Source organism: Sander vitreus, chromosome 24 (genome assembly GCF_031162955.1).
Source record: "Sander vitreus isolate 19-12246 chromosome 24, sanVit1, whole genome shotgun sequence".
In the NCBI taxonomy this organism is placed as follows: domain Eukaryota; kingdom Metazoa; phylum Chordata; class Actinopteri; order Perciformes; family Percidae; genus Sander; species Sander vitreus.
Window position 1 is genome coordinate 7,595,181 of NC_135878.1, and position 21,355 is coordinate 7,616,535.

The 21,355-nt window shown below is 43.2% G+C and overlaps 1 protein-coding gene across 1 annotated transcript in view; it reads left to right on the forward strand.

The window, feature by feature from the left end:
• Nucleotides 1-21,355, forward strand: part of raph1b (Ras association (RalGDS/AF-6) and pleckstrin homology domains 1b) — a 39,777-nt gene that overhangs the window by 14,406 nt on the left and 4,016 nt on the right. Inside the window, 16 exon segments of the mRNA XM_078244087.1 lie at nt 6,310-6,429; nt 6,739-6,844; nt 6,987-7,181; nt 8,108-8,535; nt 9,189-9,260; nt 9,835-9,909; nt 13,857-13,934; nt 17,177-17,336; nt 17,605-17,726; nt 18,023-18,088; nt 18,187-18,330; nt 19,111-19,221; nt 19,755-19,853; nt 19,976-20,096; nt 20,414-20,550; nt 20,675-21,353. Of these exon segments, the coding sequence (XP_078100213.1) occupies nt 6,310-6,429; nt 6,739-6,844; nt 6,987-7,181; nt 8,108-8,535; nt 9,189-9,260; nt 9,835-9,909; nt 13,857-13,934; nt 17,177-17,336; nt 17,605-17,726; nt 18,023-18,088; nt 18,187-18,330; nt 19,111-19,221; nt 19,755-19,853; nt 19,976-20,096; nt 20,414-20,550; nt 20,675-21,353 (2,713 nt within the window).

Below are 21,355 nucleotides of genomic sequence, written 5' to 3' on the forward strand. Positions count from 1 at the left end.
AATGATAGGTTTTTATTTCTATAAGGCAGAATTGTCTGAACATTAGTGCACATTTACATTAAAGCTACCCTGCTTCGGGAATAGGGGGTGGGCGATATTGTCTTAAAATAATATCATATCCCTAAGGGTATTTTTTGATACCAATATTCACGACAGAATTCTAGAGCTAGACTCACTATTTAGCTCTGGCATTCAGTGAATATACAAGGAGAAATCCATTGGAGAGGAGATAGAGAAAGCAGCTACTGACACAAGCCTCAATTGACCAAAATCCAGTGCAGTCACAAGATATATAGACATATAGACATATTTACATTCCGTTTTCTTGATTTTAAGTGTAAGGGTTGATGGATAATTGGTACATCAAAGTGGTAAAGCACAGTACTCATTATGAAGATCTCCCATCAGCCATTGATGGTATGTAGAGTTAATACAGGTAGATGTCTTGCCACAGGTGTATCTCGTTGCATTAACACAACATTAAACCTACGATCTTCATGTCACAAGCTTGCTTCTTTAATCTTTAAAGCGGCATCCACCCTACATGTTTCATTCATCGAGGACACACACACACACACACACACACACACACACACACACACACACACACACAGTGTTATGTCATTTTTCACTACAGGTCAGTCGACAAGCCAACCGCACCCAGTTTAACGTTGGACAGTAGCCGACTAACCTTCGAAGAGTTCTTTTACTGACGCTGCTAGCTACAGCTTTTAGCCACATTTCCTCTTTCCACTTTTAATTTGCATAAGGTCTATGTTTAACACAGTGACGTTGGTTTCTGGTCTCCTTTGCTCCTCTCCTGGTGTATCGTCTGTACATGGAGGGAGTCTACCAGGAAAAAAGGCGAGAGTGGGAAGAAAGTGAGCAAAATAAACACATTCTGCGCTGCAAACATGAGCCTGGAACTAACCATTATTACATGCTCGCACATGGAGAATGAGATTGTAGCCGTTTTATGTCTCATAGGCAGTGAAACCAGTGCGGCAGATGTGGAAATTGCCTTTAAACGGTTTCACTATGACACAGGACATCATTAAAGATAGCTTAACACTTGTGTGTGTGTGTGTGTGTGTGTGTGTGTGTGTTTTATGGGTTGAGTTTATAGGCTATGCGGGCTATGATGACGATCAGACACATGTATGTGTAAGAGGTGATTCATAGTCTGTCAGGCCAGAGGTGCTGTATGCACGAGAGAGAGAGAGAGAGAGAGAGATTTTTGTATTTGAGAGTATTCCATATATACCATTCAGTTTTTAAAAGTTATGTTAAGGGGAAGATTCGAATATATCATAATGTTATGTAAACACATGATATAGAAAAGCATTAATGTAACTTAAGTTTATGTTTAATGGTTTTCAAATTAGCTGCTTCTTCGGGAACAACTAGGCTTACAATTACTGGATTTGTTAGTCACCAAGGAAATAACGTGAAAATATGTATGTGCTTGTATTTACATATCTTTACACAACAGTACTGGGACACAGCAGCTTTGCTATGAAAGATATATTGTGTAGCTAGGGTGGTCCTGGTAGTTTCTTAATCAATGTTTACTCAATTTCTTACTCTTTCTTACTTAATGACATGCATTAAAAATGGCCCTTCAAAAATGCATAATCACACCACTACTCCTCAAAATCATGCTCCAGTCACTCTTACTGTTTCTCAAGCACAATTTCCAAATGAGTCAATCAGCAGCATGTAGAGTATGGGGGCACACATTGGTAGCCACATTGTAGCCAGGCTGGCCTGCTCGATGTCTGGAGCTATTCCTAGCCATGGGTATGCTACATGTTTTACTTGTTCCCTCTGTTTGAGCTTTGTCTGCATCTTGCCCCCGGAGACTCTTGTCAGTGTGAGCGTTTGTGTACCACTAAACTCTCAAGAATTCCCACTCTCCCACTCTATATATGCAGCCAAGCACCATGGCACTGTGCTCATGCCTCATAACAGTTCACTGAGTTTCTATAGCTGCCATGCTGTTTTCTTTTTCTAGCCCCATGTGTAGTCCTTTCCAGTCCATTCTTTTTTCTCAAATTTGCCTTACTTTGGTGGAATTATATGATGTGTTGATAATATTTTTTTAGAAGAGAGGTGTCAGACATGCTCAGACATTGCTTAAAGTTATTTATATAAAGATAATTTGAGAGGAAATAGCTGTGAGGACATGGTGGCTTTGGAAGTTTGTGTGTAATTCTCAGTTTTTTCCGAGGCGGAGATGATGAGAGCCAAAGGGCTGATGCCTGGTTTCAGTAACCTCCAAAGTTGTCATTGCAACATTACAACACACACACACACACACACACACACACACACACACACACACACACACACACAGTGTTGAGTATTCGGTCCAAAAATAGTCTATTTAGAAGTGCTTGATGGAAACATCTATTCAGTCGTCATCACAGCGGGGGCTATTGGCCACAATTGTAGTGTTACACAGCTAAGGTCATGTTCCACATCCCAGCCCTCCTATTTCCTGTGTGATTGAAATATGAAAGTAACTCCAATGTCTGAAGCAATTCATCATGTGAATGTCAACTGGGAGCAACAGGCGGTGGATGGCTTTGGCATTTTGGAAGGGGCCTTTTTTCTTGTTTTCTTGTATTTTCAGATTGTATAGATTTTAGCAATTAGTTTTTTTAAAAGTAATTATATTTAGTCTAATAAACATTTTAAATAAACCGAAGAAACCATACTTAATACCCAAAGTACTACTCCTCTAGCTTGTATGCTGGATTGTAAAAAGTTGTGGTTGTCCATCCCAGATTAGTGTGAACCAAATGAACAACAGTCCTCTGTTTTTACCATGAAAACTAGATTAAGAAGGAAGCCATGGAGACCTAATCTGACCTATGATGTCATGTTGCACTCTCCCTTTGTCTGTCTGTCACACCCAATAATACCATATTCAGTAGCATCCCAGTTGTCTAAGAGTTCGTTGTTAGGAGGAGGAACTGTGGAAAACTATTCTAGATGACACTGTTCTGCTCTTTGTAGAGCTTCGTACCGCACCCCTTTTCCATACCACTTGACACTGATGTGATCGACTTGGTCTAAAGATAGACATGTCCTCCTCCTCCTCCAGCTCTTCATCCTCCTCAGCACCGGATGCTTTGCTGTGTTTTCTTTGATTTAGTGCGATTCTTTTTCCCAGAACACACGTTTCATCTTCCCTTCACTCCTCATCTCCCGTTGGCCGGCACTGCAGCATCAGCGTGAAGTGTTAACATGGGACGGGGGGAGGCTGCAGAGAGAGACTCCACTGGGCAGTTCTTTTGACCTTTAACCTTTCACCCTGGACCTCTAAGCCACCCAGTGGTCACAGACAGATGAGTGCTGGTCATGCTCATACTAGATGGAGGGACTGTGCGGTATCAGGAGGAGAAAAAACGCCAAGGCTGTGTTTGGTTTGCGATGAAGCTTGTAGTAGAGCGCGCACACACACACACACACACACACACACACAGCTTCCTCCTATCCCTGTTCCTCTCATAGGTCATGCTCCATAAGCATAAAAGCAGGACCTCAGGTGGTAATTCACTTAAACCTGCAGCATCGTCTGCCATTGAAGCCATGATGACAACCGCAGAGCTATTTTCAAAGTGTTCTTTGTTTTGTGTGTGTGCATCATTTTCTCTGTTTTTTTGTGTGCTGTTTTTGTTGTTATACTTCTTGCAGACACATTGAATATGTACCTACAGCATGTGTATGTTTCTGTGTGTATTTAAGTATGAAGTGAAGGCCCGCTGGCTAATTGCTGTTTAAACACAGCTGTTAAAAAGTGTCCTGCAGTTCGTCTCATTTCTTCCTGGTGTATTTACATATGAAAGCACCTCAGAGAGTATTGGCAAATGCAATGCAAGCTCATTTGATTCTAGCCTTGTACACATCCTGTCTGCGTCCAGCTAGCCATGATGTCATGCCTTAATGTGAGGAAAACTGGATTCTTTCATACTGGGGAATCCCCAAATAGAGCTGTCTGTGACCAAATGGCCCCATATGGAGCCACATTTGAGGGTAGCCACATAGACAAATGATTATTTGTTGGTGGTACGGTGCCATGTAATTAAAGCGATATTAAACTGTTGTATACTTTGGTTATTTTCTGGTAAACCACTGGGTCGTCCTAAAAGACGGGGTAACTCACGTCCTCAATAAATGGCACAGATAAACCGAAGGACAGCTGGAGTTTCCTGCGAAGAAACAGGCCATGAGGGAAATCAGGAATTCTGCACATCCTGGCCATTTCCTGTTCTGACTCCCACACACAGTCATGAGCGCATGGATATAATTTCACACACACCCACACGCACTTGGTGGACTCGTTTTTGTTTACATACTTAGGACTCCATCTTTGTCGACAAGATGACAAGTCCATGTTTTTGATATGTGTGCCAAAACAGGAAACTATCCATCGTCAACACTGTAATACGTAACACACACACACACACACACACACACACACACACACACACAGCAGTGGCAGCTCTGGCTTGTAATGCCAGCAGCTGTAGCAACACAAAGGCCTGGATGGGAGATTGGGGGAGTATATTTTTGCACAGGCACTGCATACAGTTACTTTAAGGAGCAGAACACGTGTGCTGTCTGGAATGTGACAGCTTCTGATGTGAAACAAGCGCCCCTCAACTTGTGTGTGTGTTCAGCTGACCGATTTTCAATGGTGTTGCTATCATATTCCTCTTTGCTTTGCCAAACGCAGCCTGTTTTATTGCCTCTCACCTACTACCTTTTTTATAACCTGCTTTTATCACCTTCTAACAACAAAGCATGCTTTTCAGATTGCTCTCAAGTACTTTGTGTAACCACAAAGGGTTAGACTCACAAAAACAAACGCATGCATGAAGCCACAAATTTTGCTGGATCAAAAGAACGGGGGTCAACGGAGGGGTTAATCCTGGTTTGGTACAGTCCCCACTAGTGACTGACACCATACAGCGTGGTTAATGGGAAGGAATGACACCCCCTGAAAACAACAATGAGATTACTCGGAACTATTCCATCTGATTGGACTGTATTGGGTGGCACTGGGCTGTACCAGGACCCCTTAAGGGGAAGAGTACCTTGTCACGTTGTACTGTCTGATTTAGTTTATTGACTATCCAAGCATCCCAGGCGTCACTCCTTCTGTGCTTGACTATGCTTTCCTTCCACTTGACAATCCTATTGTTAGATTAGACAACATTCTTCCTCAATGTACATTGGCATTCATGGGTGTTTATTCATTCCACAGGTTGGGTAATATCAGATTGTCTGATACAGTTTGACAGCCCAGCTGACCTAGAAATGATATGAAGGAACAGGAAGGGACGTCAGCTCACATTTATTGAGGTTACATATTGTTACACACTCTAGAATGAACAAGTCTTATCTGCTATGCTGTGTCTCCTTGATTTTCATGTTTTGATTTAGCGCTTTGTCTACTGACAAATGTCCTTGTATATACTGGAAAGGGTTGGGTAGTTTGCTGTTGTCAGTGCCATTTCATTTTAACTCAATACTAGAAGGCTAGACACAGAATTATATCTGCAGTGTCTGGTCAGTGTTAGGTTCTTTTACCTCTGTAGAGTATCAGTGTTAAGATGCTTTTCGGAGACCATCACCTGTTCTGTTGCATAGCCAGATATAAGCTGCTGGAAATGAGTCAACAAGCCACACAGCTGCATTTGCATCAACACCACTTGTCTTTGTTTCCAGTAGAGGGAGCTCTGTCATCACCTTTTGACAGGACACAGCTGGGCTCTCATAACCAGCTTGCTGTGCCTTCCTTCACCCACACTGGCCCATATAGCCATTAATACCACCTGCTAGTGTTGTTAAGTGAAGTTTGATTGATATGTTCTCCATGGGTGCGCCACTGGTATAATGATTCACTGTAGGTTTTATAGATCCTAAAAGCGATCAGCGCAATTTAGGTGATATTGAATGGTGTTCTGCTCCTGAATAGTGGTCTTCCATCAGCATCCCTCTCTCTCTCCCTCTCTTTCGGACCCTTAGCTGGAATAGAGGTGTTGGGCGTGTCAGCGGTGGACCGCAAACAAGACCCTGCTGGGCATTCTACCGATTAGACTGCACAGGGTGCCCGCTAGGGGTCCATGAGCGGTTGTCATAGCAACAGGCAGTAAGGTTGGCATGAGCTGAGCTGAAGGTTTTTCCTCCTCTTTTATATCATTCTTGCTATGTGGGTGTGATCTGATAGTGTGTGAATTTGTGTACATGTGTGGAATCATCTGACAATTTCTCGTGTGTGTGTTTGTCTCTGTGTAGATGGAGCAGGTGTCAGATGATGAGTTGGACCACGGAGCAGAGGAGGACAGCGACAAGGAGGACCAGGACCTGGACAAGATGTTCGGTGCTTGGCTTGGAGAGCTGGACAAGCTTACACAGGTTAACAACACACGTTGTGAGAAAGAGAGGGTGGTTAGTTACATAGATACAGACTCACACAGGTAGAAGAGCAGAGAGAAAGAGCTGTAGCCATAGCAACCTTTACACTGCTAATCCTATACTGTATCCTAGCAACTCCCCCCCCCCCCCCCACCACCACCACCACTTTGTACAGTGTATTTGTGCAGGCCCGTGTGTGTGACAGGTCTGTATCAGGCAGACGTGGTTGCTTAGATCCTGTGCTTTGACTGTATTGTGTGTGGTTTTTACATATCTGCGCCTCATGCTTTGTTTGTGTGCGCTCTGTAGAGTCTGGATGATGGCAGGCCTCAGAAACCACTGCAGAAGCCTCCTCTCAGGCAGGAGACGAACATGGCCAACTTCTCCTACCGCTTCTCAATGTATAACATCAACGGTGAGACACTCATCTCACACACAGTGTCCAGATCAGTATAATAACAGTACAGAGCCCAAAAAGATCAGATAATCGAAATCATGAAACTCCTCCCCCCTATGCTGTCACTGTTTTTGCTTTATCGTTTCTTTGCTCCCTGCAGAGGCGTTGAACCAGGGCGACACAGTGGACCTGGATGCCCTGATGGCTGACCTGTGCTCCATTGAACAGGAGCTCAATACCATTTCCAAACCAAACTCCGCGCCTCGTGGCCAGAACAAAGGCCAGCAGCGAGCCCCGGGGGGGCGCAGTGCCAGCACCAAGCACACAGGCACCAGTGGAGGAGGAAGCAGCGGAGGTAGTCCTGCTGAATAATGTGCATTTATGACGGTGCTTCATGTAGTATTTAACAACAACAAAACTAATTCCAAAAGAGTAATGTAATCTTAAACAAATAAGCCTGTTGTACGAACCCTCTGCCATACTCTTAGTATTTTACATAGCGTCCCACATTTTTGGGATTTGGACTTCCTATACAACACAAAGGAGGCATGCTTTATGGGAAAAACAGGAAGATGTCACTCTTCTCATGATGTTTCTGTTGGTGGAAAAACTCACTTCCAACATGTTTGTCCTTTTTACTAAAGCTTAAGAGAAAACAAACGCATGCAGAGTAATAATAAAAAGGGGGAAAGGGAGACAATTAGCAGCTTCCTTTTTGCAACAGGGAAATTTAGTCTTTAGCATACACAAGCGATACCACTGGTCACTTGTCTTGCTGTGGTCTCATTTTGTTAATGGTAATCACATCCTCACCTAATTTATGTGATTATATTGTATACATATTAATGTTTAAAAATGCTACATGTAGCACCTGAAAGCCAACTGGAATGTGTCATGAAAGCAGTGTAATGTTACCAAATGTAGACGTTTGTTGTCATTACAGGGCCGTAGAAGTACATTGGAATTTTTGTGCATTGCTCTTAGAGTCAGTTCTACAAAAAAAAAAATACAATTTAAGAAAATACAATGAAAATATAAAGCTATATAAATATTAAAAGTAAATAAAATATAAAGTAGAAGAACATTATAAAGACAAAACAGCTGTACGATAAAGTTTTTTAAACATGCACTGTATAAAAAAACGGCTTATTGTTGTACATGAGATTTTTTGAAGTGTACTCATTTCACAATCCATTTCACATATTATTTAAAAAGCAGTCCATCTACAACTCCATTGCTTCTTCCATCTGAGCTGTGTTTAAACTTTGAACTCCCCGACAGGAAGCACCAGTAGCAGTACCCGAGCATCGCCGGCCAACACCGTACGAGGCGGCAGCGTCAACACCCGCCCCACGGCCTCCAACATCTCCCTGGATGACATCACCTCTCAGCTGGAGAAGGCCTCTCTCAGCATGGATGAAGCGGCACGTCAGACCTCTTCCTCCTCCTCCTCCTCCTCGTCTTCTTTTTCCTCCACCACGCTGCGGCGGCCCTCGTCAGGGTCGTCAGGCGGTGGGCAGCACAGGAGGACGGGCTCAGTGGGCACGGTCAGTGAGCGGGAGGCTCCATCCCAGCGGTCCAGTGTAAACTCAGCGTGTGCCTCAGCATCCAGCATGGACTCCCTGGACATTGATAAAGTGATGACGGGTGGAGAGGTGGAGGGCCAGAGCAGCCCGAGCACACAAGGACAAAACCAGACCAGCACAGAGGTATGGCTGACACTGAAATACACACGGAGAAACACACACCAATGACATCCAGGAGCTAGACATAGTATTATTAGCTAATGAGTGTGTGAGCCACAGCGTGAAACACTGTGTGTACATTTCCACATGTAATAGTAAGGTAAGCTCTGCATGTTTAACCACACAGCATGACGTTTGGAAGCAACTGCATGAAGTGTATTAAGAGTCAATCCACAATACGGCCCGTGTATTGTGCATTGGATGGTGTGTGTTAATGAATACATTGTGATCTACTATAAGGCTCCCTAAGTGCGGATTACAATGTTCACATCTACCATTTCTCAATTCCTTTGTTCACTCACCAAGCATCTTTGGCTCTCTAACAAAAGCCAAATATCCTCTAAAGTCTTAGCATGTTTCAGAAAAGGCCGAAGCTAACATACTAAACCAGATATGTATGTTTAGGTGTCGTTTAGGAGCGGGCAAACACTAGAGAAAGGAGGAGAGGAAAACCGTGACAGTGAGATAGTAATTCAGTTTAGAAGAAAAAGTTTAAACGGTATCATGCATGTCCCCTGTCCCCCTGCATGTCATCATATTATCTGTGTTTGCATCCTGTCCTATATCTTGTGGTCCCTATCCACACACACCTTGCCTGCACCTCCTGATTTTCCCAGCATGTCACACTGCGGCGGGCCAGACGGCAGCTTGACTTTACCTCACGAGAGGGTGAAGTGGATCGGGCCACTGTAAGTGTGTGCGTGTGTGAGAGAGCTTGCATGTGTGCATGCATGCATTTTGGCATTTACCCATGTAAGGCTGCAGGTTAGAGTGTGATAAAAATGTACAGTTACAATTTTAGTTACATTTTAATTGGCTAAATAATTTCCACTGTAGTGTTCAGCCGGTGGTTTCTGTGTAATGCATGCACATGTAACCATAAGTATAAAAATATGTATGGTGTGAAAGAGAGATTGTGTGTATGTTTATGAAAATAGCTGTACTGTAGACTATAGGTTTTGTAGCCAGCCAGAATGCACTGTATACTATGTGTTCACATCCTCCAATTCATGGCAGTCATGTTTGCTCTGTACATCATCTACAGTACTTCTCACAACCATTGCTTCTTTACCCACAGCTGCAGCTAATGACAACCACAACTGCTGTGCGCTCCATTTATGGAAACCTCTCGCTTCCACGCTTCTTTATACAAAAAGATCAAAACACCTGCGATTAATAAGCCTCCCAAGAATCATCTGGCGCTGACTTTTCTATATTTTGTCTGTTCCCTCCGCTCTCCTTTTTATCCTCTCTTCACCCAAGCACTCCTATCTGGACCGAGAAACCTCGCTCATTCTGAAAAGCATAGCAGGAAAGCCTTCTCACCTCCTGACCAAGGTGACTTCCTCATACACTCGCTTCGTGGGTTTCTCTCTCTCTCTCTCTCTCTCTCTCTCTCTCTCTCTCTCTCTCGTGTCTGTGTGTGCACTGCTCCTCTCTTCTGCTTTGCATGTCTTGGAAAAATCCATGCTCAGAAAACAGCTGCTGGAAATCAGACCAACTTATTTATTTTACTTGAAAAATTATAGTAAAAAAAGTATTCTTGGAAATTTAGAAATGCACAACCCAAGAGAAATACATGAGGCGAATTGAGAGAACTTGGGCAGGCCAAAAAATAGATTTTCAAGACCGTATCACAAGTAATGACATTTTAATATCTAACAGGGTAAGGGTATCTGTTTATCTGTGTAAAATGGATTTTTTTTCCTTACGTCATATTTAACATTTACCCTGCACATACTGTACTATGGTTATAGATTGAATACACTTGATTGTTTTGTCCTACTTGCTTCCACATTTATCTGTCACTGGCATGTGCTATTTTGTCTATGGGTCTCTATTTCCCTTCATGTTTCCTCTTTCTCCATGTAGCTGGCTTTTGATTTGCACTGTTTATGAAATGATGTTATTGGAGCTCCAATGATTAAGTTGATTAGTTAGTCAACAGACAAGACCCCTGTAACAGTTTTGATAATCGATTCATCATTTCAGTCATTTATCAGTCGTAAACTCTGACCGTTTGTGAGGCTCCAGCTCGTCCAATGTGAAGATTTGCTGCTTTTCTCAGTTTTTGTATCAGAAGTGGAATATCTTTGGGGTTTGGTGTGCTTGGTCAGACAAAACAAAGACAAAAAGGTTAGTTATTTACTTTGCAAACAGTAGTTTTATCAACAACAAAATATTAACTTAAGGTCTACTTAAAAGCTTTTTCTTTCGATTTTAATCACATCTCAAACTCTTTCTCCACGGATGGAGTTTACTCAGACTGAGGACCTTGAGTTAGCACTTTCTGACATTATTTAGACTAAACAGAAGTTTGAAAGTTCTATTTGCTTTACTTTCAAATAATAGCAAGTTGCAGCCTTGTATTTTGTGTATCATGCTTGAATTTGTGTTGACTTGGGAACCCTCTGGGCTCCACTGTTTTTAATATACAGTATAACAACTAACATCTGTTTATCCATTGTGTCGGTCCACCTAAGTTCCCATCTCTCCCAACTTACTGTAAACCTCTCGGCAGCCGTCTGTATTCGCAGCAGATGTATTGGTTGCAGCCCTGGCTCCCGTGCAAAGCTTATGCCGATCAGATGTGTGCAGATTTATGGTTCAAAGTTGGCTGCAGTTGATTTAGATTTATCCGACCATCGCTAAACGACACAGCCAAAGTGCAAAGCAGGGGATTTCAACAGAGGTAGACGATGCAGTTTCTTTAATCCTATTGAGATTTAATATACCAAGAGCATTTACTGAATATGAGACAAACCACAAATTATGGGTCTGGAAAACTCTCAAGAATGATTTTGATTTATTTATTTTTTTCCTCCAGGATTTTAGAAGTCTCTTCAAAAAGCTTCATAACAAAAGACAGGCTTGTACAATTCATATAAGAGAAAACTGAAAGATCTCCATTAGCGATCATTGGCATTGAATTGCAGATTTCTATCCAAAACCCTTTCAGTTATCTCCAGTTATTTGAACATAATGGATGCCAACAGTGAAGCTGGCTGACTCTCTGTTATATCCACACAATTCATCTGCCCTCACATTTTACAACCAAACTCTTGGAGGGGCAATTACTTTATCACTTACCATTACAAAACAATGGAATTAATTCAGTGCTTCAAGGCTGTAGGTTTGTGGCATATCGGCTCTCGGTTTGTGCGGAAAGCATTTGAAAGGTTTTAAAAAATAAAAAAAATTTTTAAAAAAAAGTGGGGAAAGGATGGATCGCCTGTGGCGTACAGACTGTGAGGGAGTTCATGTGTTAGTGTTACACTTTTCACCAGAGAATGGGAGAGAGCGAGCCCCGATCCCCCGGACTCACACATTTTCTCCCTCTCAAATCAGAATACAGAATGAGCGCGGTATGTTTGGGAACAAGCGTAGAGAGAGCGAGAGAGTGGAGAGACATCAAAGGGAGAGGGTGCCAAGATTCTTTTTTTTTTTTCAGGCTAGGCAGAAGAGCCTTTTACAATTGGCTCTGGTGTGACTGAGTGTGAAAGTGGAAGGGAAAACGCCTGTGGAATAGGAATCAGATTAATGTCTAATAGAAAAGCAGGGTGTAGGAGTCATGTGGAGAAGGAATAATGGAGGGGAGAGGGAGTTACGCTGACAATTATGGGGGTAAACCTTCAGTGTGACTCAGATTGACTCTGGACTGTAATCTGCACATTCCCCGTGACCTCTCCTCTCTCCCTGTTTCTCTTACTCACACTCGCGCTCACACTTGGCTGACTAAAAGCCTGCGTTGGCCAAACATGGTGTTGGCTTTATTGCATTAATGTGTATGGGCCCTGGAGCTAGTCATGTGGAAAAGGTAGTCTGGGTCAAGGAGGGGTACTTGAGATAAGAGGCTTGGGGAGAGGTTGTCCCTGACCCCCCTCACCCCTTCTCTTTAAACACACATGCATGTGTACACACACAAGACTTCCAATATTCAGCACCTGGGCTTCTCATTCCCCTAAATTCCACTTTCCATCGTTGTCACTGTCATTTAGCTCCAGGGCCAGTGTCAGTCACGGTCTCCCCACTCGTCCGGGGGAAAGAAGGTCTTGAAATCGGGGCTCGCTGGTTGGCTGACCCCTTACTCTACTATTTTTGTGGGGATTATGCTCCATTGATTGGGCACGCTGCCAAAACCCTGCATCTGTTATAAAGAGAGAGAGAGGGGGGGAAGAGTGATGGAGAGTGGGTGAGCGAGAGAGGGGAGGAAGCAGGAAGAGAGAGTTGCAGGGTAGAAGGGGGAGGGGCATCGTCCTCCCTACTGTTCATTTGGGCTTTTAGTCAAGTTAGGCTCATCTCGGGGCGCACGTCTGCGTGTCCATGAACCTGCGCTGTCACAAAGTCTCTGCTCAGCACAGCCTCTGCTATCTCATCTGCTGTCGTCTTTTGAGTGATGGAAGATGCGGATGCACGGCTGAAATTCCCCCACTGAGGTTCATTGTGGAATAACTTTTTATATGCCAGTAGCTGACTAGGTGGCCAGTGGACTAAAATTATTATTTTTGTTTGGTTTCTTGCAACTGAGAAAGATAGAGGTGTTATCGTTTATGCATTAATTATGGATGAATCTGGATATATTTTTCATTTTTGCCCTTGAGACCTGAATATGATCTTTGCTGGAGCTCATTGTACCTTTTTGAGTGGAGGGCACAGAGGCTTTCTGAACTGATTCTACACTTATCCGCAGCCTCTCGCCCTTTGGGGATTGTCTACCATTGTTTCCCTTCTGCTGTATAGCAACATCAAAGGAAACCGCTGCATATGAATCCAATATGGAACCATAGACCGCAAATGGAGCGCCATATTTAAGGGGATCACTGGACCAATGTCACAGTAGCAGCGATTTAGCATCATGGTTGTTTAGTTGTGTTTGATCATATATTCACACACAAGTGATAAAACGCACCCGCTCACACACTTGGAAGCATACACAACCTGCGCAATGGAGATGATGGCATCTTGCTGGAGGGGGCAGGTAAGCAAACCCATTGCATGGAAATACTGGATTTCGTTTTGCACATGACACCATGCGCCATCATGCCAAAGGCTTGGGCATTTAAGTGGTTTAGAAGGCTGCTTACTATTTAATGAAGTTGTGTGTGTGTGTGTGTGTGTGCACAATGTCTTGTTCCTACCAGAGGAATAATGAAAGACATGAGTGAAGAGGATGAGGCAAGGCTAGGAAATCCGAAACCCTTTTTGGTTTTTGTCAGGGTTTTCAATGTGTGGTTTTGTTATGTGAATGATAACCGTATTAACCATGCTCCTGCATCTCCATCTAGGAGGAGCAAGCTGCCAAATTGAAGGCAGAGAAGATCCGAGTCGCCCTGGAAAAAATCAAGGAGGCACAGGTCAAAAAGGTAGGACCACCTCCTTTCTTTTAGTACACAATCTCACTTACTGACTCAGTTTCATTTTTAAAAGATCAGTCTGACTCGTGTAATAATTGCTGTCTCGTTATATTTACTGCACGCTGCATTGTCTTTGTAAACTTCATTCATAGCGAGGCGGTGAAGCGTGGAGAAAATAGGTCATTGCAGTGTTTGATTGTGTGTGTATCTGCCGGGGAGGGAGCAAGACATCAGAAAGAGGCTTCAGAAAAAGAGAGCTGCAAGACAATGCAGACACATTCTACACAAAACCGCTTATTCACCACATCCAACTGAACAAGTGCTGGTTTTCGATGAACTGGGGCGCCCTGATAGCCATGGCGTGTGAATGTCTCTATTGGGAAGTCCGTATGGGACTCCACAGGCAGGCCATTTGTTTACCAGTGTTTCCGCCAGTGAATGAACTGTCTCTTTGAATAAAAGCAACAGAATGGTGTCCTTTTGCAAGCAATGAATAGTTGAGACCCAACTGTGTTTCAATAAACAGGGCTAGACTTCACTCTGCCAAGTGAATACAATGTGACAAGATAAAGAGTGCTGGTACAGCCGGCACTTAAAAAAACCACCTCATCCAGCGTAGGAGAATGCTGTAATGTGCTAAATTACTAGTTGTGCGATGGTCAGCAGTCTATATAGCCAGCTATGCGTCACAATTTACAATATTTTTGATTCATGACAATAAAGCAGTTTGATTGCATTTGGACTGAAGGTTCCGAGTTTGATGCTGTTGAAGCAGTGGGATTTTCTGGGTTTGATTTTAATATTTTTTTCTTCTCCCAGACTAGGGGGTTTAAGGGGTCCATCCTGTAAGAAATGTAGGTCAGACTCCCCATGTCTTTGTCTCACAGCTCTCCCATCATTCTCATTGGTCCAAGCTTCTCGTCAGTCAACTGTACCCACACACTGATTGGATGTCAGAGTCCTGGTGGGAGAGGACAAACAGGAGGTCTAGGAATTGAGGGCTTTATTTGGTTTCACACCAGGACAAGTGTTATGTAGGCTGCGATTGTGTGAGGATGGATTTGGCACGCGTTTGTCTCGTTCAGATTAGTTTAAGCTTGCTTGTTATGGAGGACCTTTGGTTGCCTCTTGATGCATAACTTCGGCCAGATTATTGGATTTTAGTCTCTAGTGGTTGTATATGCAACATTGTGATTGTAGTGGCCGCATAAATAGTTTAGTTTAGAGTATTTGAAACGAGCCTTGTATCCCCAACCAGATTCTGTGCCATTGTGCCTTGAAATAGGTTCACATAAAATTAATTTATTAGGTATTATATGATCTTTGGGGGTTATTGTTCCTTTGGCCAAGCTTCCTGCTGTGATAAGAGACGATTATCGTCCATATGTCCCCAGAGAAAAAAAAAACTTTTCTTTTGTGAATATGGTGGCCAGTAGAGAAAATAGAATAAAAGATTACTGTAATTTGTATGAATACATGTTTGGAAGCCTGAAATAGTCTACATCTGTCATAAAGAATGATTGATTGATTTTACATTTGAAATTAAAATACAGGTGCTGGTCATATAATTAGAATATCATGAAAAAGTTGATTTATTTCAGTAATTCCATTCAAAAAGTGAAACTTGTATAATGTATACATTCATTCCACAAAGACTGATATATTTCCAGTGTTTATTTCTTTTAATTGTGATGATTATAACTGACAACTAATGAAAACCCCAAATTCAGTATCTCAGAAAATTAGAATATTGTGACAAGGTCACTTGGTGTCACACTCTAATCAGATAATTAACTCAAAACACCTGCAAAGGCCTTTAAATGGTATCTCAGTCTAGTTCTGTAGGCTACACAATCATGGGGAAGACTGCTGACTTGACAGCTGTCCAGAAGACGACCATTGACACTTTGCACAAGGAGGGCAAGACACAAAAGGGCATTGCTAAAGAGGCTGGCTGTTCACAGAGCTCTGTGTCCAAGCACATTAATAGAGAGGCGAAGGGAAGGAAAAAAGTGTACAAGCAATAGGGATAACTGCACCCTGGAGAGGATTGTGAAACAAAACCCATTCAAAAATGTGGGGGAGATTCACAAAGAGTGGACTGCAGCTGGAGTCAGTGCTTCAAGAACCACCACGCACAGACGTAACCAAGACCTGGGTTTCAGCTGTCGCATTCCTTCTGTCAAGCCACTCTTGAACAAGACACAGCGTCAGAAGCGTCTCGCCTGGGCTAAAGACAAAAAGGACTGGACTGCTGCTGAGTGGTCCAAAGTTATGTTCTCTGATGAAAGTAAATGTTGCATTTCCTTTGGAAATCAAGGTCCCAGATTCTGGAGGAAGAGAGGAGAGGCACAGAATCCACGTTGCTTGAAGTCCAGTGTAAAGTTTCCACAGTCAGTGATGGTTTGGGGTGCCATGTCATCTGCTGGTGTTGGTCCACTGTGTTTTCTGAGGTCCAGGGTCAACGCAGCCGTCTACCAGGAAGTTTTAGAGCACTTCATGCTTCCTGCTGCTGACCAAATTTATGGAGATGCAGATTTCATTTTCCAACAGGACTTGGCACCTGCACACAGTGCCAAAGCTACCAGTACCTGGTTTAAGGACCATGGTATCCCTGTTCTTAATTGGCCAGCAAACTCGCCTGACCTTCACCCTATAGAAAATCTATGGGGTATTGTGAAGAGGAAGATGCGATGCGCCAGACCCAACAATGCAGAAGAGCTGAAGGCCACTATCAGAGCAACCTGGGTTCTCATAACACCTGAGCAGTGCCACAGACTGATCCACTCCATGTCACGCCGCATTGCTGCAGTAATTCAGGCAAAAGGAGCCCCAACTAAGTATTGAGTGCTGTACATGCTCATACTTTTCATGTTCATACTTTTCAGTTGGCCAACATTTCTAAAAATCCTTTTTTGTATTGGTCTTAAGTAATATTCTAATTTTCTGAGATACTGAATTTGGGGTTTTCATTAGTTGTCAGTTATAATCATCACAAGTAAAAGAAATGAACATTTGAAATGTATCACTCTGTGTGTGATGAATGAATATAATATACAAATTTCACTTTTTGAATGGAATTACTGACATAAATCAACTTTTTCATGATATTCTAATTATATGACCAGCACCTGTAATCTACGATCCATATAATTAAAAGCACTAATTTAAGACCAATTTCAAATGATGATGCCATTTGCACATCAGGTCTATTTTCAAAAATCACTCTCCTTTCTCCTCCTCTTCCTCAGTTGGTGATCAGGGTCCACATGTCAGACGAGAGCTCCAAGACAATGATGGTGGATGAGCGGCAGACGGTGAGGCAGGTGCTGGACAGCCTGCTGGATAAGTCCCACTGTGGCTACAGCCCAGACTGGTCTCTAGTGGAAACCATCAATGAGCTACAGATGGGTAAGGGAGGAGAGACATAATAAACATTGTTTATGGTTTGCTTTAGTCTGCACTGTTGGCATATGGATTATAATTATCTGTAAACTAAAAATAGTCACTGCTTGTGACCTCGGGCTAATTGTCAGGCTTACAGTTAAAGGTTCGGCCCCATCCAAAAAAAAACAAGGGAGGAGATTAAGTGCACATTTGCAGGTCAGCAAAAAAACTGCATATCTTGCATCTTATCTTTTTCTCCGTCTTCTCTCTCCTTCTCTCCTCCCTCTCTCAGAGCGTATTTTTGAGGACCATGAGAACTTGGTGGAGAATCTATTAAACTGGACCCGGGATAGCCACAACAAGCTTATGTTCATCGAACGCATCGAGAAATATGCACTTTTCAAGAACCCTCAGGTGACTGTCCCATTGCACAGACACGAGAGAGAGGACAGATCATCTTCTCAATGCCCTCCCTGCATTCAGTGTATAAATGCTGGCAGCATATGCTATACACACAAACACATTGTTTATGCATGCTCAGTGCCTGCACAGCCCAGAGAGTGAACAAGGTAGTGTGTAGGAGAGTTGGAAGTAGGTCAAAGCTCTAAAGCGAGTAAAGGCGAATAATTTATTTAACGAAAGACAAGGTGAGCCATCGACTTTACATTTTCCCCCTGTTTTCTCTTACGGTTCCTCTCAATCATCTCCAGAACTATTTGCTGGGGCGGAAGGAGACATCTGAAATGGCTGACAGGAATAAAGAGGCTTTATTAGAGGTGAGATTAATGTACAAGCCCAAACTTTGCTATTTTTCCTACACCAGGAGGATCATTCACAGGATAAACTTTGACATCAATTTCTGTGCGTCCATCAGGAGTGTTTCTGTGGCGGCTCAGTGTCTGTGCCAGAGATCGAGGGCATCCTGTGGCTGAAGGAGGACGGGAAGAAGTCGTGGAAGAAACGCTACTTTCTCCTCAGAGCTTCAGGGATCTACTACGTCCCCAAAGGCAAAGCCAAGGTCAGTAAGACTTGGGATGGGTGTACTTTTAGGCACACAGTCACGCTGCTCAGACAGAATGAAGATGGAGAACAGAAATGTGCGTTGGGGTTATGAGAACCAGATTCACATAGTCTGCTCTGGTATTTCCTGTTGCTGTAGCGCCTGATCACTTTGAACACAACTGAAAAAATGTCCTATTTTTAGCACTATCATCCTCCAAAGTCATTTTCAGTAACCTTAGCATTCAGTATCTGCACTAATAGAGACCAGACTACTTAGCGTTTTTTTTTTTTCCCCCCCAATTTAAATCCTACAACCTTGGGTTAGCTACAAAGTAGGTTGAATTCTACAATACATTATAGTGCCAGCTCAGGCATTAAATAAAACACGTTAAATTAAATTTAGATCTGTGTAATTACCCTTTAAAAACATGTACGCTTTGACTACAGTGGGACTTAGATCCTCTTAGCATCATTATTTAAAGCCCTTTTAGAGCAACTTCTTCAAGCACGGAAACAGCATATGCTCCAGAAATACTTTTAGACTTATAATATGTAATCAAGACTTTTGCATTACATGTTTCTATACTTTTATTTATCTATACTTTTACAATTAATCTAGACAAATTGTCACCAGATATGTAAGATGTACCTGTAGGGAAGTCACTATGCCCCAAGTTATTCTGGCATCAAGGACAGCATCTCCACCCTGCACAGAGCAGCAGCTTCACTCAGCCTCAGTCCCTTTTTTGAAGTCAACCATGCGTCAATAAATCCTCCTCTGCCTCCCTCTGTGCAGGCATCCAGAGATCTCGTGTGCTTCCTGCAGTTGGACCATGTTAACGTGTACTACGGCCAGGACTACCGCAGCAAATACAAGGCTCCTACTGACTACTGTCTGGCCCTGAAGGTGAAGCCCTATGTCGATATCTTCCATCTGAGTGGAGAAATGTTGTCAATGTCACGCAAATGTATTCATAGCAACAGATATGTAGCATGTTAATACGGACACCGACGGTGTGAATTTCTCATCCTATGTGTGGATGTAAATTAGCAGTGTGAACATGTGAAATAATTCTTATGGTCGCTATTATTAGAGCTTCTCTCTTACAGTGTCAGACACGCATCCTTAATGCATTAGCCTTCCATTAGAAAAGACCGTTCTATTAAAAGCTCTGCAAATTGCTGCCAAACAAGTCAATTACAGTTGTTTTGTTTGATTTGATCATCATTAATAAGTGGATCGGAAGTGTTATTTACTGTATAATGTTAAAATTAAGAAATTGTCTCATAAATAGCCAGAATATGCTTCAAAGCCAAAATACTTACACCCCATTATATATCATGTATAATCGATTCATAATGAAGAAACTTAGTAGCATTTTTCAGTGCATATGTGAGGCATTGGTGGAAAGTAAAATGTATATTCACTTCTTTTTGCAGCATCCACAAATCCAGAAGAAGTCACAGTACATCAAGTATCTGTGCTGTGATGATGTCCGGACCCTGCACCAATGGGTGAATGGAATTCGCATCGCCAAGGTGAGTTTCTGCTCCACTTTGTTTGGTCTGCACAAAGGATAAGAAATGGTTCTGTAACACTCCTAAGATAAATGTTAATTAATAATATCTCATTGTGTTTTCCACTTTGTGTTTGTGTCTAGTATGGCAAGCAACTATACGTGAACTACCAGGAAGCCATGAAGAGGACAGAGGCGGCCTACGATTGGTCCTCTCTCTCTACCTCCAGCATCCGATCAGGCTCTAGCTCTGCCAGCATACATGGTTAGTTTAATTCATCAGTATAGTCGATGTCAACATTTTCATGATCATTGACATTTAAACATTTTAAAGGAATGCCAGCAATTTAAAATGCCACTAAGTCAGCTTTAAGGCTTTAAAAAAATGGAATAGCCAAAATTGAGGTAGCAGAGGCAGATATATCCTGATTTTTATTTCTTTTATGGTTCAAGCTCCAAAAACACTAGATTCTACATTTCCCACAATGCAACTCAGTTTTTCGTGAGACTTACCCTGCCTATATACACTATAGAAGTATAGTGTGTATATACTCTTACTGTCATTTGTGTGTGTGCTTCCAGAGTCCCAGTCTAATCACTCAGGCCATTCAGACAGTGGAGTGGACACGGGCTCTTCTCATGGCCGGTCCCAGAGTGTGGTGAGCTCCATCTTTTCTGAGGCCTGGAAGAGAGGTACCCAGATCGAGGAAAGTTCCAAGGTATGGCTTTCTTTCAGAGACAGCAGGGATTTAAAAAAAAAAAAAAAAAAACCCTGTTATAGTTGCATATCTGTTACACAATATGTCATTCACTTCACTGAGCTAACACACAGTCTCTTTTTAGCATATGAGAATGGAGGCATCCAGAGGGGCCACCCTGCCGCATGCTTCCCACAGTCACCGGCATCACAGCCAGCATTCAGTTGATCACCCAGCCCTGACGCCCCCTCCCCAACCTCAGGTGCAGCCGCAGCCTCAGCCCCACCAACAGCACCCACCACAGCATCAGCCCCACCAACAGCACCCACCACAGCATCAGCACCCATCAATGCACCCCCAGACACCGACCCAGCCACAACACCAGCCTCCCCAGCATCATTCTTCTCAACAGGCCCCACAGCCACCCCCCCAGTATCCTCAGCGCCCTCAGCAGTCACCACAGTCTCCACAACAGCAGCCGCAGACCATCAGCAGCTACAACCACATGCTCCCACAGCAGCAAGAGCTGGCTCCTCCGCCCCCACCTCCCCCTCCACCGCCTCCCCCTCCTCCCCCACCCCCCCCAGTTCAAATGGTGTCCCACCATTCGCCGGCTCCCACCATGTACAAGTACAGCACCATCACCAGGCTACAGAACCAGAAGGCCTCCCAGTCTGCCAATCACCACAGGTTGCCCAATCACCTTCTTGCATTGGGTCAGCAAGTTCTGCCCACAGCTTCGACGCTGCCTGCAGCACCAGTGCCCATTAAACCCAATGTAAATCACATTGCTGCAAGGACTAATGTCCCGCCTCCACCTCCCCCC